At 37.8% G+C, this 17,861-nt stretch overlaps 1 protein-coding gene across 8 annotated transcripts in view; it reads right to left on the reverse strand.

Annotated features, from left to right (window-relative positions):
* Positions 1-17,861, reverse strand: part of LOC127446274 (cyclin-dependent kinase 15-like) — a 72,061-nt gene that overhangs the window by 10,552 nt on the left and 43,648 nt on the right. For 2 of the 8 annotated variants that reach the window (XR_007898177.1, XR_007898176.1), the window contains exons 4-14: positions 17,420-17,499; positions 15,378-15,472; positions 15,197-15,259; positions 14,976-15,099; positions 14,057-14,177; positions 13,871-13,964; positions 13,703-13,766; positions 8,326-8,374; positions 7,991-8,133; positions 7,605-7,744; positions 279-893 (exon numbers count right to left, since the gene is read on the reverse strand). Coding sequence is in view for 5 of the 8 variants with exons in the window: in XM_051707047.1 (XP_051563007.1) it covers positions 7,632-7,744; positions 7,991-8,133; positions 8,326-8,374; positions 13,703-13,766; positions 13,871-13,964; positions 14,057-14,177; positions 14,976-15,099; positions 15,197-15,259; positions 15,378-15,472; positions 17,420-17,499 (946 nt within the window). In the remaining 3 variants the exon portion in view is untranslated. Of the gene's footprint in view, positions 1-278; positions 894-6,713; positions 7,745-7,990; positions 8,134-8,325; positions 8,375-8,809; positions 9,180-13,702; positions 13,767-13,870; positions 13,965-14,056; positions 14,178-14,975; positions 15,100-15,196; positions 15,260-15,377; positions 15,473-17,419; positions 17,500-17,861 lie in introns of those variants that run through there. The other 6 variants (XM_051707047.1, XM_051707048.1, XM_051707050.1 and 3 more) reach the window with 4 other exon arrangements.

The following is a 17,861-nucleotide window of genomic DNA, read 5'->3' on the forward strand; positions in this document are numbered from 1 at the left end:
CATGGCTTATATTTGTGTGTTTATACAAGCCTATACTATTTTTAATCCATCAGAGGTTTACCAACATCAGTAAGCACTTAATAGCTTCTACTTTACCTAACGGCGGTCCTACAACCTTGAGTTTTGACATTAATTAATATCATAAACCCATATAAAACTTTGCCGGCGCTGCAGTAACGTCTAAAAGACAGTTAACAAGACCACATCAGAGTGAGTTAAGCATAGGAAAATTCATACTGAGAGAGACCAGCTGAGCTCTCAGCTTTTCATTTCATTACCTTGAGTCACTCCGTCAGACTCTTCCCACCCACTGACTCCTGGGACAGACCCAACACACACTTTTCACAGACATGCTGAAGTCAGCTTGAAGGGGAAGGTGAAGGACACAAATTTATTTTTGTATTTTTAGAACAGCATACTACTCTTATATAATGCAGTGTATAGGCTATAGTTTGTATACTGTGTGTATGAGCTTGACCTTATCTTCCATTTCCAGTGTGAAGAATGAACTGGAATAATGACATATTTTCCCCCCACTCATTATACTGCCAAAAGTTAAGACATTTTTACACTAAATTGTTTTAAAAATGCAAAATAATGATAACGTTATGTGACAACAGTGTAGCTGGCATACTACTTTTTAAAATGTTTATAGTGGAATAACACATACTGTTTCATTTACCATTTTTAAAAATAGTAAGCAGTTTATATTTGTTTCTGGTTTCAGTAAGATTTCATTTCAAACATCGCCTTTTTTTGTGTGCGTGCGTGCGTGTGTGAGAATGAGAGCGTCCTCTCATGGCTTGTCCAGGAACTGTGGTAGCTTCTCAAACAAAGCCAGACGGAAAATGAGAGAAAGCCAGAAAAAGAGGGAGGAAGATGGGGGTCGTGGGCTGTAGGAAAAATGAAAAGACAGAGAAGTTTGATCATCTTGTGTGTATATCTGTAAAGGCCTGCAGGTTTAAATGAAATCCAATCTCTTGAGAGCTTGTTGGTGCATTTTTGTGGAGCTCAGTTACTGATTTTATAACAGGACAGGAAGTTTACTTTGCACCTCAGCACCATCTTCAAACAATCCAGCCCAAAGGCAAGACACTCCACCTTTGTCCTCTCTTTCTTTCTGCATTATCTTGTCACTCTTTTTCTTCACGCTTTTTGTACTCCCTTTTAAATCTAGATTGTGATGTATAGAGGAGATCTTGGCTGTTAACTGAAAGGTTGTAGGTTTAAACTCCAGCAGGTATACTCAATGAAACATCACCATTGTGCCACTCAGTGAGGCATGTAAAGTTGATTGAGAAGAGAGTTTCCCTGTCATAAGTCACTTATAGCTAAAGAATAAGCTAAAGGACAAATTGAAAAGTAGGGAGTTCAATCAGATTGATACAATTAGTATAAATCAAAGAGGACATCTTAGTTATTCTTGACATAGTAGTTTAAGCTGTGAGTTTAGCTCTTTAGTTATCATGTGAACATGTGTGCCACTGTAAACTAACTTGTCATGCACCCATTAATGTGCAACGTCAAGAATTCCACTGAAAAATGACTTAAATTTCATATTCTTTCTCACCAGAACCTATCATATCTCTTTAGAAGACTTGGAATATGACACTTAAGTCAGGTGGACTACTTTATGATACATTTGTGTCCTTTTTTAAACTTCAACTTGAGTCTTTTTAACTCTTTTAAAGGTGCACTCAGTAATTTTTCTCCTCATTTAAGAAGTTTTACTTACAGTATAAGGAAATGAATTGTCATTTTGCAATATATGTGGGAAATCATGACCACTCAGATTAAAATGAAGACTCCAGTCATATCAGTAACCTTATTAAAACTGTTTTATTCTACATGGAGAGGGTCCCCTCATGGGGGCTGCCATGTTAAAATCACATGGCCAGACGAATACTACTCGCTTAATCTCAGTAACCGTCCTGTTATTGGACACTTTCATTCAGGAATTTAATTAATCCTGGCTGGCTGTGAATAGTCAATTTCTACAATGGCATCTGTAACTGAAAACTACTGAGTTTGAATGATGCTGCATCCAAGCCACTAGGTGTCAGTGTAAGTCCAAGACAATGTGAACAAAAACTTACTGAGTGCACCTTTAACTTTATTTTGTATTGAAAAGATGGACCACAATATCCGCAAAATATTCTAATTTTGTTTTCCGCATAAGAAAGAAAGTCATATGGGTTTGGAACGGCATAACATTGAGTAAATTATGACCAAATGTTCATTTCTGGGTGAACTATTTCTTTAAGTGCCTTGTTCAATGCCACAGTGGTGACACGGAAAGTAAATCTAAAGGACAGACAAGCTAACTGTAATGTTTACAATATTTATTTTGACATTAATACACAGTGGGTTTTTAAATAATTTCATGAAAATACAAACACACACAATTGTCACAGTATCGCAGATAATGTTCACTAACAACAGCATTGAGCCAGCTATGAGATCTGTGACTTTTGCTTGAAGCTAATAGTCTTGTATTAACAAATAGAACAACTGACCAATATTGCTGTACATCTTTACATTAGCTGGGAAGAGTCGCATTAACACTGTTCGAATCTATGCTTGTTGTGTATTACACAGACCTCCTTGATAATCTATGTAAAGATACTGAAACTTTTCAAAATGAGTTGATATGTTTATAGATAACTTCAGCTAAAAACACATGGGTAGTACTCAATTGCTGTACAAAAACACAGGTTATTTGCAGTGAGATTCTCATTGGGTATGTAAAACGTACATTGTTTTCACCTACATATCACACAATAGAGCTTTAAAGAATCAGTCATGTTTTCAAATCATAACTTATATAGCATATTGAATTGTCATATCTCTCTCTTTCTCTCTGTTTCAGTGCTATATTTACATAAAAAATATATGGCATATCAAAATGAAGTGCATTTTATATTAACATATTCACAATTAAAGTGTACTGTAAACAGTCTTTGCCAGGGGTGTCAAACTTGAAAAGTGTCCCACAAGGGACTCCAATGCGGCCCGTAGGATGATTTAAGGGGGGGGGGATATTCAAAAAACATTCACATTGATTTAGCCTATTACATCGATATGATGATCTTTTTTAGCTGCAGCAGGGCAGATAAACATTTTAATTTATGGTTTTACATGGATGTTATAACTTGCATCATTGGTGGAATTTCTTTTAATTCCGCACGGCATTCAGCGCTCGCGGATTCACGCTTATCAGTTTATGCCCCGCATGTCTTCACAACAGTGCCATAACATGCCCATCCCACTGTGAGTTTGTGCAAGTCTCTAATGGCAATAATGACAACATGGACCCGAATAAGAATAAATATTAGAGGTAATAACTTTACTATTATTTCAAGAATTATTGTTTTTACCAAGCGGGTTTGTAATTTAAAGTAAAAACAGTTTCTTTGTAGTAATGTTCAATTTTAGCTCAGAACAGTGAGTGCTTCTCTTTTTCTGTCAGTATTGTTGCTTTATTCTCTACTATTATTCTCTAATTGATGTAACCTCTGGTTAATTAAGTGAATAAATTCCACGTTCTCCCTTTTATATCACCCCAGTAGTAATTAAAGCAGCATATAGTTTATTCTGGACTTATGGTTTTTCCTGCTCCGCTGATTTGATTTTCCTCACCATTGAATCTGCACCGTCACAACTAAAGAAATGATATTTTACCCAAGTTTTGATTTTGCAGTTAGAATGAGGAACTGTGAAAGAAAAAAAAAAAAAGAAAAGAAAAAAACGCCTTTCTATTATATTGTGTTTTCTGTACTCAAAACCAGTGAATGAATCTTATGAACTGACACTTTCAAAGAATTTCTCCAAATGACTCGCCAACTCAAGAGTTATTGGTTTGAATCAGTCTGACGAATCCTTCACTGAATGAACTCATTGAAACACAGTAGCTGAATTACACTGGCCACCAAAAGTTTGGAATAATGTACAGATTTTGCTCTTATGGAAAGAAATTGGCACTTTTATTCACCAAAGTGGCATTTAACTGATCAAAATGTATAGTCAGGACATTAATAATGTGAAAAATCACTATTACAATTTGAAACTTAAACTACTTCAAAGAGTTATCATCAAAAAATCCTCCTGTTACTTCAGTAATGTCCTGACTATACTTTGTGATCAGTTGAATGCCACTTTGGTGAATAAAAGTGCCAATTTCTTTCCATAAGAGCAAAATCTGTACATTATTCCAAACTTTTGGCCACCAGTGTATGTCTGATTCACTTACTAAACCGCAAGTCTGTGCTCTCTGTCATGCCAAAATGAAACAAGAACAGTTGTGTACATAATTAGTTAAAAACTGAATTCAGTCATTTCACTTGTTGTTCTAATGTTAGCATTAAGATAGACAATTCTTGTAATAAATGGTTTTATAATTGTAATACATGATTTTATATGTATATATATATATATATATATATATATACATACATACATACATACATACATACTGTATACAGTACTGTGCATAAGTTTTAGGCACTTGTGAAAAATGTTGCATAGTGAGGATGTCTTCAAAAATAATGAAATAAATAGTTTTCATTTATCACTTAATGTCATACAAAGTCCAGTAAACATAAAAAGCTAAATCAATATTTGGTGTGACCATCTTTGCCTTTAAAACAGCACCAATTCTCCTTGGTACACCTGGACACCTGGTTGTTGGCAGATAGGATGTTCCAAGCTTCTTGGAGAATTCAGCACAGTTCTTCTATCTATTTAGGCTGTCTCAATTGCTTCTGTCTCTTTATGTAATCTCAGACTGACACGATGTTCAGTGGGGGGCTTTGTGGGGCAATGGCATCTGTTGCAGGGCTCCCTGTTCTTCTATTTTAATCTTTTCTATTTGCAAAGTAATGTTTGGGAGTCTAACATTTATATTTTCTATTGACACACTACAGCTGAAGATATAAATAACCATCTTAAGACAAATGCTTTTGTGAAACATCTTATGTGCCTTAGACTGGACTTTTGCACAGTACTGTATATAGTATATATACAGTATATACACATGTATTAACAGTTCGGTCCTTATACAGTGACGCTTAGTCCAATCTGGCCCTCGACCTAAATTGAGTTTGACACCCCTGGTCCTAGCCGACAGCCAGGAATGCAGATGTATTAACCTGATCGTCTCTGAATGAACATGAAGCTATATGTATCATGAAATACAGTGTTTGGAATACAGTTTCTGTACCATTGCACTCGGAGACACTGTATTTTGACCCCTACTGTGTAGATCTGTCTACCAATAAGAACTCTCTTAGATTATATCAGTCAGACATTTAAAAACATAAATCTTATGAAATTGCAGTCTGATGATTCTTAATAAAAGTCACATATTTGTTACAGCTGATTTGGATCTGAATAAACAACATACAAACTGACTGTCATGCTGAAATACAGTGTCACATTTAAAGGAATAGTATACCCAAATATGAAAATTGCCATTATTTACTACCTAATGTTGCTCAAAACCCACATGACTTCATTTGTTTTGGGGAACTTTTAAGAGGTTATTTGCCATAATGGAAGTGAATAGTAACTCTCGTCTGCCAAGCTGGAAAGCACGCAATTTAAGTTGTTATTCACTCTCAAATCAAGTCAAAACTTTAATAAAGTGCTTAAATCAAATATGGCAGCTACATCAAAAACATCAAAGCTTACTGTTTCTCATTGCGTCTCATGATCAAACGTCATGTCATTATGTTGTATCTTTATTAATAATTTGATATGGATGAGTCAATAAAGATTTAAAGGAATAATTCACCCAAAAATAAAAATTATCTCATCATTGGGGGCCTGGGTTGCTCAGTGGTAAAATACGCTGGCTACCACCCCTGTAGTTCGCTAGTTCGCTAGTTTGAATCCCAGGTTGTGCTGAGTGACTCCAGCTAGGTCTCCTAAGCATCCAAATTGGCCCGGTTGCTAGGGAGGGTTGAGTCACATGGGGTAACCTCCTTGTGGTCGCTATAATGTGGTTCGTTCTCGGTGGGGCGCGTGGTGAGTTGGGCGTGGTTGCCGTGGCGGATGGTGTGAAGCCTCCACACGCACTATGTCTCCGTGGCAATGCACTCAACAAGCCACGTGATAAGATGCGCGGGTTGACGGTCTCAGACACGGAGGCAACTGGGATTCGTCCTCCGCCACCCGGACTGAGGCGAATCACTACGCGACCACGAGGACTTAAAAGCGCATTGGGAATTGGGCATTCCAAATTGGGAGAAAAAGGGGAAAAATCCCCCCAAAAAAACAAAAACAAAAAAATTCTCTCATCATTTACTCACTTTCATGCCATCCCAGATGTGTATGACTTTCTTTCTTCTGCAGAACACAAATGAAAAGAAGAATATTTCAGCTCTTTAGGTGCAAACAATGCAAGTGAATGGAGACCAGAACTTTTAAGCCCCCAAAAATCACATGAAAGCAACATAAAAGTAATCCATACAACTTCAGTGGTTAAGTCTATGTCTTCAGAAGCGATATAATAGGTCTGGGTGAGAAACAGATCAATATTTAAGTTTTGAAAGTGAAAGTGGAGATTTATAGTAAAAAAGAACTTAAATATTGATCTGTTTCTCACCCAAAGTGATTGCATTGCTTCAGAAGACATATATTAAACCACTGAAGACATCTGGATTACTTTTATTCTGCTTTCATGTGATTTTTGGAGCTTAAAAGGTCTGGTCACCATTCACTTGCATTGTATGGACCTACAGAGCTGAAATATTCTTTTTAAGATTTTTGTTTGTGTTCTGCAGAAGAAGCAAAGTCCTACACCTCTGGGATGGTCAAGTGAGTAAATTATGAAATAATTTTTATTTTTGGGTGAACTATCCCTTTAAATTTCTTTCTGATCATCACAAAAAGTAGAAGAGGTGTTAGTGAGGCCAGCAGGGGGTGCTCATCCTGTGGTCTGTGTGGGCTCTAATGCCCCAGTGTAGTGACGGGGACACTATATTGTAAATAGGCACTGTCTTTTGGATGAAACATTAAACCGAGGTCCTGACTCACTGTGGTCGTTAAAAATCCCAGGACACTTCTTGTAAAGAGTAGGGCCCTCCTAATAATCCCCATCCATGAATTGGCTTTATCACTCTCCTCTCTCCTGTCCACCAATAGCTAGTGTGTGGTGAGTGTACTGGTGCACTATGGCTGCCGTGGCATCATCCAGGTGGATGCTGCATACTGGTGGTGGTTGAGGAGAGTCCCCTGTTCACAATGTAAAGCGCTTTGAGTGTAGTGTCAGAAAAGCACTAAAGAAATGTAACGTTCATTCATTAATTCAAAGTGATTGTATTGCTTCAGAAGACTTTGAATATAGTGCATGAGTTGGATTGATTATGTGTACTGTGGTGTTATTTTCATCTTTTTTTGAGCTTGACAGACTGGAGTCACTATTCACTTTATGGGAAATAAACACTATGGAGGCTTTTTAAAAATTCACCTTTTGTGTTACACGGGAGAAATTTGAAGCGTTATTAGTGTATGTAAATAATGACAGATTTAAAAAAAACAATTTATTTGGGTGAACTCTCTCTTTAATTATGTCTGTGTGTTTATGCTTTTCACAAGCACATCACCTTTTTTTATTTGCAAAGAGGAATCTTTCACCAGCACTTGGCTAAAGGAGCGAGAGGCGATTTCATCCGTCTGCTCGGAATGAAGATATCCCTTGCTTCTGCCTCTAACCTCACGCCCGGCACCTTAAAGATGGACACAGCTGATGGAAAGAGAGAAATAGAGGGTTATGGCAAGGTAAATGACAGTAAATACAAAGAGAGAAGCGGAAAAAGAGGTTTCTAAGATTGCATAATCCCTTTCATCTCGAGTCTGTGTTGAAAATGGTTGACAGTATGGACTGAAACGAAGGGATTTAACTTTGATCTTCTCTGTAACAAGAGTGGATTAACCTTGAAGGTCGAATTGCGTGCATTCCGCTCATATAGAGGTATTCTCATGCACTTACTGTCCCTTAGATGCATTAACGGAGGTGGAAGAGTGTTGAAATATGGGTGAAGCAATGCATCCTGGGCCGAAATCCTGTCCTTTGGATTCATCATCAGCATCTGCTGGGCCAGATCCTCCGTCTTATAAGGTAACTGAGCGAGCCTGAGCAAAATGTACACAAACATATACACACACATGCATACAGAGCTATGGGTCAGACGTCTATTAGAAGGGGGTGGTGTAAGAGAGATGAGAGCTGCTATACAAAAACCCTTCTGTTCCCACTCAGAGCCAACAACACACACACACATACACACACACACACACAAGCATGCACGAATGAACTGGTCTTACCTTTTCCAGACATCTCGAAATTGCTGGGGCTTGCAGGACAGGAACCACTCTAGAGGAACACAAAGAGACCTCTTTTAGATGAACAGACCACCAAAACATCCAGCTTTGGTCAGGTATCTTCACTCAGAGCAGGTTAAGACAATGAGCCGTTTAGACAAAGTTGTTGTTCATTCCTGGAGCTTTTAGCAATTGTTCACTATATGCTGACTGGAAGAGTCTCTACAAACTTAAAACAGCTTCCTTGTGTCATGTTGGTGGTAAATACTGATCTTGCATGGCCAAGATGATGATACAACTCTACAAAACTCCAATAACAACCTGTTGCCTTAGGGGAACATTTTCAAGTTTCACAAAACTTTTAATTCTTTAGAAAATATCTATATTCTGGTGCTTTAAAGAACCCAGAAATAAATATACTAATCTAAAGAACCTATAATGTAACAAGAAAGGAATAATTAATCCAAAAATGAAATTAATTACTCACCCTCATGTTGTTCCAAACCAGCGTGACTAGTATGTTTTTTTTCCAAGGAATGCAATTGGAGATATTTAGCAGAATATTCATGTTGGTCTTTTCCATACAAAGAAAGAGAATGGGGACTGGCACTGTCCAGCTCCAAAAGCACAAAAAAACCACCATGAAATAAGTCCATTAACTAGTGCAATGCGTGTGCTATAGAGTGCAATAGTCTGGTTAGATAGGAAATAGTAAAAATCCCTTTAATTTCTTCCATATGGGGAATTGATTATTATCGATAAGTTATAAACCTTTAAAGACAGACCTACCGTGAGCGCCAAGGTTGTTAATCGACAGTATATGGATCTGTGGAACCCATCTGTCTGCATTATTTCAACTTAATAAAAAAAAAAAAAAAAATGTTTAATAGCAGAATTTCTGGTGAAGAACTTCACTACACATGATCCTAAAGCAAGTCAGGGAATCACGATAAACAACCCTAATTAAAACTACTATCTGAATATTGTGCAAAAAAATACAAATATATTTTTTTTATTCTTAAAATCAACTACTTTTTGGAAAAGTTCTATATTTTTCCATTATTTTTAAATCAGTTACATGATTCGCAATCCTTTATGAGATTGTAGTTCTTCCCCTCATGAAAGATGGTAAGTACACAGTCTTGAACCTCTGTCTTTCTGTCCAATTTTTCAATGCTTCTCTGCTTCAAATCAACGTTTTTAATGTTGTGATTCAACACTGAGCTGGCTGATTTGGTTTAGAACTCTTTATTGAAGGATTTTATGAAATCCCTATGAAATAATTATTGGGAAAAATACTTCCGGAGCCAAGACGGCTAAAAAAAGTGGGCAGGGACTCTATATTCCAAGTCTTCTGAAGCCATGTGTGAGGAACAGACTTGAATTTAAGTTTTCGCATGTCTCCTTAAATTTGAGGGCGACGGGCAAGATTTTCTGCTAATTAAATGATTTGATGAAAATCTTGCCTGTCGCCGTAGTTCTCAAATTTAAGGGACACCCGAGCACTGGCGCTGGTATCACTGACATCAAACCTAGCGTAAACACATCATGAGGTGGCAAGTTTGAATGTATGCAAGCATGAATGAAATTTGAGAGCTGCAGAGGAAGGACAGGCAACATTTTTGATGGGGATTTTGTCATTTTTAGAGCTTGACAGCTCCTGGTCACTATATACTTTCATTGTATGGAAAAGAGCAGCATTAACATTCTGCCTAACATTTGTTTTTCATGGAAGAAAGTAAAATGGCTTTGAGAGTGACGATGACAGAATTTTCATTTTTGGGTGAATTATTCCTTCAAAAACGTTTTAACATTCAAAGAATCATGCAGGCCACTCAAGAAACCTGTACAGTGAAAAATAGTTCTTATTAAAAAAAAGGGGTGCTTCAGAGTACATTTATTTTTAAGATTATCCTTTTGTTAGTGTCTGTGGGCACAGGCCACCCACTCTCTTTTGACTGAAAGCCTAGGCCATACTTATGCTTCAGTACACCTGGATGTACCTGAAAGATCACACTGGGCTCAGGTAGCTCCTCTCCAATACACACACCCAAACTCAAGAAGCCTTGGGCTACAGTTAACCCACATTCAACAGCAGGAATGGCCTGCCAGTAGTTTACCTACCACATACTCCATTTCCATCAATATCAACACACTCTAAATGAGGCATTTCCCAAAGCCACCTCACATTGCTCATTTGTGCACCTGTGTAATAAGTTACAGTTTATTTCCAGTGGTAAGACACCAGCCTCTTTTCTGCATGAGTGTGTGAAGGTGTGTGTTTGTCTGACTCAAAGGTGTGAAATCAACTCATGACCAACAAACCCGCTAGCAGAACACACACAAACACACAATGATTTATATTGGAAACATAGCTTCAGCACAACTGTGTGAATTTGCTCAAGCGATTTGGACGACTGTGTGTTAATAAAACGACAAGCCCTTGGCTACAAGTTTACACCCACACAGACAACCACACTCACACATAGTGCATATATGTGTGTGTGTGTGTGTGTGTAATTTTTATTAACTGGTACATTTTCTTTACCTGAACGTTTAATACGGAGATAAAACGGTATCAAAACCTCCCACAAATGCACATGGCAATCCACAAATCCATGCAACAGATCCACACAAGCTGATAATTCAAATCTATAACAGATAAATCAAATCTACTAGATTATTAAAAGTTAGCATGAGCATTTATTACCTTAAAGGGATAGTTCACCTGAAAATGAAAATTATACATTTTCTCCCTCTCAGTTTGTTTAAAACTGGTATTGCATTACACTTTTCTATACAATAAAAAGCATATTGTGATCAGTTAAGCCTAGCACACTACACAACTAAAGCTCAACTCCTTTGATGGTTTTAGTCGCCGAATGGTCTGTTCGGGAAGTCTCAGATCGCACGACCGACAGTGCGCAATCCTGCGACTCGCCCTGACTAATCGCAGACGCTACAACTGATTTCAAACCTGTCTGAAATCTGTCTGAGTCGTCGTCAGGTGTGCACACTGTTCTGTTGAGCAAGAGACCTGCAATTACCAAACGCTAGTGAAGTTGAGAGAGTGCAAAAAGAGAAAAATGCATTAGGAAGCAGGAGCCAAAAAATTATTAATAAATAAAACTACCCACGTCTGCCTACCCGCTGTCTCATAATTATTTTCAGGAGTTGAAATTTATTTTTGTCTGTTGACATGTTATCACAAATAAACTCTCTCATTGCTATGTGAGCATGTTTGTGAATTCATTTTGCGGTCGTAGCTCTAAGATGCATTTTGGACGATCCATGCAGATTTAAAATAACCATTCGATCTGAAAAAAAAAAAAAAAAAAAACTTCTTTCAGGATGCCTGATATCAACATGCAGGGACACAGATGAGAAGCACTCATCAGAAGCTCAGTTCATACAGGTATTCCACTAAAATATCTCAGAAAACATTATGTTTTGCGATCAGTCATGTAGTTTCTGCATCAACACGACCAAAAACAAAAGACTTTGAGTGACTAAGTGTGCATAGGGCTCCGACTTTTAAGTCATGTAGTATGCACTTGGCTTTACGTGACAAAAATGCAACATAAAAGTGCCATAAATGTAGTCCATACAACTTTTGTGCAATATTTCAAGTCTTTTTAGCCCATGAGATGCGCAAGAACCAATGTGGTTCGGCAACACTGACATTGGTGTGATGCGTCTTCATAAAGCAAGTTTAAATATGCGCGTGTGCAAATCAGACTTAAAGGAATAGTTCACCCAAAAATGTTAATTCTCTTATCATTTACTCACCCTCATGCCATCCCAGATGTGTATGACTTTCTTCTGCAGAACACAAATGTTGATCATGTAGATTTACACTCTACAATATCAAGAAGATAAGACCCTTCCTATCTGAACATGTCACAAAAGTTCTTGTTCAGTCACTTGTCATAACTAGACTGGACTACTGTAACGCTCTCATTGTAGGCCTCCCTGCATGTGCAAATAGACCCCTGCAAATGATCCAGAATGCAGCAGCACATCTGGTCTTTAATCAACCAAAGAGAGCGCATGTTACACCACTCCTTGTCTCTCTTCACTGGCTGCCGGTTGATGCACGTATCAAGTTCAAGGCTCTGATGCTGGCATACAGAACAGTCACTGGGTCTGCTCCAGCATACCTAAAATCATTTCTGCAGAGCTATGCGCCCACTAGAAGCCTGCGGTCGGATAAGGAACGTCGCCATGTTGTACCAACACAAAGAGGCACCAAAACACTTTCCCAGACTTTCAGCTTCATCATACCATGTTGGTGGAATGACCTTCCCAACTTCTTCCGTGAGGCTGACTCACATTCTGTCGTCAAAAAACGGCTAAAAACACATCTTTTCCATGAGCACTTAACCAGTCACTAAAAATAAATAAATAAATAAATAAATCTTGTTGCACTTTAATCTGTTTTGAATGCTATTCTGATGCTAGTGAAACTTTGTAATATGGCACTTTTCGTACCACTGTCTCCTTAAGATGATTCGCTTATGTTTTCGTCTTTTGTAAGTCGCATTGGATAAAAGCCTCTGCCAAATGAATAAATGTAAATGAAGATTTTTAGAAGAATATCTCAGCTCTATCAGTCCATTCAGTGCTTGTGAATGGTGGCCAGAACTCTGAAGGTCCAAAAAGCACACAAAGGCAGCATAAAAGTAATCCATTCGACTCCAGTGGTTAAATCCATATCTTCAGTAGCGATATGATGGGTGTGGGTGAGAAAAAGATCAATATTTAAGTCCTTTTCTCCACCTTTGACCAGCCTCGACCAGTAGGTTGGCGATATGCATGAAGAATGTGAATCTGCAAAAAACAAAAAAAGAAGAATATGGAAGTAAAAGTAAGATTTATAGAGATTTATAGTAAAAAAGGAGTAAAATATTAAGTATATTATAGATCTGTTTCTCACCCACACCTGAAGAGACAGAGATATGGATTTAACCACTGGAGTCGTATGGATTACTTTTATGCTGCCTTTATAAGCTTTTTGGACCTTCAGAGTTCACTTCACACCATTCACTTGCTTTGAATGAACCTACAGAGCTGAGATATTCTTCTAAAAATATTTGTTTGTGTTCAGCAGAAGAAAGAAGGTCATACACATCTGGAAAGGCATGAGGGTGAGTAAATGATACGAGTTTTGCCTGGTCCGATGAGTCCTGTTTTCTTTTACATCACGTGGACAGCCGTATACGTGTGTGCCGTTTTTGGGTGAACTATCCCTTTTTAGAGTTATGGCGGACGATGGCACTATCTGCTTTCATTGTTTGGAAAGGAGCAACACAAACATTATTAAAAATATCTTCTTTTGTTTCTGCAAAGAGACAGATAGAAAGAATGATTTTGCACACACCTGATTTATAGTTTGGCAAATCACTGACACCTGGCCAGTTTTCCTCGGTCGGAACGCCGAGAACCTCAGGAGGAGCGGAGGAGAGAAGAGGAGAAATGAATAACAGGAGGTGGAGAAAAAAGAGAAAAGAATATTCACACAAAAATAGTCACTCTCACACACACTCACTGCCCAGATCTTCAGCAGCTGCTCAAAGACATCGGCTACTCCAGGAAATGCTGCTGACCCCTGTAGCATCTCAATGAAAATGCAGCCAGCTCCCCTATATAAACACACACACAGGAGGAATATATATACATATTCTGTCTATAATAAGGCTGTATATCTCTATAAGGAATGTATGTAAAGACTCACCAGATGTCCAGGGCAGTGGAGTAATCAGTGGAGCCCATGAGAACATCAGGTGGTCGGTACCATAAAGTCACGACTTCTGCAGAGTACGTTTGGCATGGTATGGACTTAGAGCGTGCCAGTCCTGAATCAAGAGTAGCAAGAAGACCACTGTATTTCAGAACATTTGACCAAGCATGTTTATACACTACCAGTCAAAAGTTTGGTCACACTTGACTGAATTTATGTCTCTCATAATCTTACAATAAAAACGTTTTAATCGAAAGGCTTATGCGAAGATGCTTGAAATTATTATTAGATTTTTTTTAAGAGAGGAGTTGGACAAGCTACTGAAAAAGCAGCCAACAAAACTCCTTCAATACTGTTTAAAAAGCATGGTGGAGAGAATGCTCAAAGTGTGCAGAGCTGTAATCTAGTCAAAGGGTGGCTACTTTGAAGAAGCTAAAATGTAAGGTAGCTGTGATTTGACCCACACATATAATTCTACAAACAGGTTTAATTGCCCTACATTTTCTGGTGAATGTACAATCAGGCCACAATAAACAAAATGAACCAAAGATTTTGATAGCTGCATCCTAAATCGCATACTTCTGCACTATTCTATGCCATTTTGTAGTGCGTCCACACTGAAAATTCAAGGAAAGGAGAAGCAGTAACAGCTTGGCCTACATAGCAGAAAGGAGAGGAGTTACCTGGCTGCGATACTGGCCTGATAATCAATTTAAATCTATGGGATTTTTCCGATTTTTGATCGTCCGCTGTTTTGATTTTATTTAACATTTTTGGACACAGAGATGTAATCCCCATACTTCCATTTGTGTTATTTCATAGTTCTGATGGCTTTACTACTATTAAGTAATAATAAAGAAGTTGTTTTCAAAAGTAAAAGTGTGTAAATGTGTGCAGTTTGTGTGAAACCTACCAAAATCTGCTAGTTTGAGCTCTCCCAGATAACTGATGAGCAGATTCTGAGGTTTGAGGTCTCGATGTAGAATTCTTCTGCTATGAATGTAAGACAATCCTCGCAACAACTGAAACATGAACAGCTGCCAGAGGAAGAGATGAAGTAAGTGTGATACGAGTGAGAGAGGAAAATTACTTCTGACCTGGTCTATTTTTTGTGCATGCATGTGCGTTTCTTACCCTGACGTTGTACGAGTGAAGTCCGCCAGGATGCTGAATTATGTATTGAGCCAAATCTGTTTGCTGAGAGAGGGAGAAAATGATTGACAGACAGACAAAATAAGCAGGCACATAGACAAAATAAATCAGTGGAACATCCTTCAGAAGTCTTAAAAGGTCTCTCTCTTATTGTCTGACTCACCACATACTCAAAGACGAAGGTAAGAGACTCTCGTGTGTGGATGATGTCATGGAGCAGGACTATGTTGGCGTGTTTCAGACCTTTTAACAGTGAGGCTGGGAACAATTACAAATAAAACCAAACAGACAAACACCATGAACAAATGATTGTGTACACAATGTTCACTATGGGGGAGAGTATAAGCTGTGCACTGTAAAAAGTGGTAATCTTAAGGAGCTATTTCTACCTGAACCTGGCTGGTTTATGGATATCTTTAAAGGTGCACTTAGTAATTTTTTTATGCTGATAATGTTGCAGTGGGCATCTTAGAATTGGGCGGGTTGCTGAGATAAATTAAGTAGTATCTGGCTGTTCTTGTGATTTCAGATTTTGCTATTGTCATGACAACCCGTGCGTGTTTTGTTTTCTGTTTTGTATTTGTTCATGAGTGTGTTTTCCCTAACCCACTGAAACTCTTGTTGGAAGTTCTTTCCTCCCAGCAGATCACTGTTACTGCCCCTCTGAACTCGGAGCCATCGCACCTGTAACGTGTGAAACCAGTACGGCTGTGGTTTCTCCACCCCGTCCAGCTCACCCAGCTTACCCTTAAAATTTGTGTTTTTTTGTGAAACCTAATGTATTATAGTTGATTCAATAAAAATGCACTCAGCAACTTTTCCCGTAATTAAAAATGTTTTACACATAAAGAAATGAATAGTAATTTTAAAACATATGTATAAAATCATGGACTCTCACATGAGATGAAGACTCCAGTCATATCAGTAACCTTATAAAACCTGTTTTATTTTACATGGAAAGGGTCCCCTCATGGGGGTCGTCATGATGAATTCACATGACCAGCTAGATACTAAAGGTAGACCGATATATAGGTTTTACTGATAAATCATTGCCGATAGTTGCATTTTGAAATATTGGTTATCAGCAAAGATCTGTGGTGATAGTTTAGAATCTTTTTTTAGTCCTCTGTGCCCCTTTGTGGCTGGCTCTGGAAGAGTCTGCAGTTAGAATGGCTTAGTTATACAGTAAAGCTTGTGGATAACAATAAACCTTAATAAACCTCATTAAACCTCATCTGGTGAAATATATATATATCACAAAAACCTTCATCTGGTGTATATTTAGGCTATAAAAAGCTTAATTTGGTAAACACATAGAGCATTGTAACAGAGCCAAGTCTCCATAATTTCAAAATAAGAGTCCCCGATGTATTTTGGGCTCGTTTGTATTTAAAAATCCCAAGTTATGCACCATATCTTCTTTTTTTTCCTGGTCATTTTAGTTGCACAATAAAGTGCATTTGGGATTGTATTCATTTTGGACTCTTGTAGCCTCTATGTCTGTGCCCAGTCATAGTAAGGAAAGACTAAGACATTTTTTGACAATTATTATTATTATTGTTTTTTTTAAATCAATTAAAAAAACTATCGGATGATTAATCGTTAATATGCCTTTTCCACTCCTTAGTTATTGTATCGGCGAAACTACTTGCTTTATTTCTTAGTATAAAAATAACCAAGTGCACCTTAAAGATATTCATAAACCAGCCAGGTTTAAGACAAAATGTACTCTTCCAGGCACTTCCAGAATATTTGGTCACATGACCATAGATTAAGATTCCTATATTAAGCAGTGCTACAGTATAACCAATGACACATTTTACCCCACTGTCCCTTATATGCTTATGTATGAACAGCCCTTTCGGTAATGGCTGAGTGTATATGAATGACAGCGATGCAGTGAGGCATTGACTTACAGCTCTTCAATGGCATGAACAGTATAAAGCTGTAAAAAGCTCCTTGATCTCATCTGATTTTCCACAGCTCATGTTGTCTGGAGTTTTTTGTCTACTGAATGTTCTTGAAAAGGTTTGAAAATAATGTTTATTTTTTTCCAATGTTTTGTCTGCGGAACGATCCCAAAACACTTTAAACTGCAGTACAATCCACTGAAAAGACTGTACGTCTGTCCATCACAGCCTCGTCATCATTCCCGTCAAATATCAAAGATGGAATAGTAGAATAAGGTCTATTGTACTTCAGTACCTTCTCTAATGGCTGTGAATGGAATTCCTTCCTCAGTTTTCATGTGAATCACCTTCAAAGCCACCAGATGGCCATTAATTCTGCAAGATACAAAGAGAACCCACCACATAACCCATAAACATGATTCTACAAACAGTTTAATTGACCTTAATTACAATAAACATTCTTTCCAAAATGAACCAAAAATGTTGATAGTTGTGTACTAAATTATGCACTACTGTACGTGCGGGGTTACCTGACTGCTATGCTGGCCTGATAAAATTATTGTCATTATTTATAAATTAATTACAATTAATATCTTATAGTATATTGTCCCCCTAATATCACCTGCCACCAACTATCAATAACAAATCATGGTTCACGGTAGTGACGTTAACTAAAGGCTTTTGGCTATTTATAATGAAGGGATAAGCCCTTCTGTTTTTCCTGTCCCAACTTCCTG

The sequence above is a fragment of the Myxocyprinus asiaticus genome, chromosome 9 (genome assembly GCF_019703515.2).
Source record: "Myxocyprinus asiaticus isolate MX2 ecotype Aquarium Trade chromosome 9, UBuf_Myxa_2, whole genome shotgun sequence".
NCBI lineage: Eukaryota > Metazoa > Chordata > Actinopteri > Cypriniformes > Catostomidae > Myxocyprinus > Myxocyprinus asiaticus.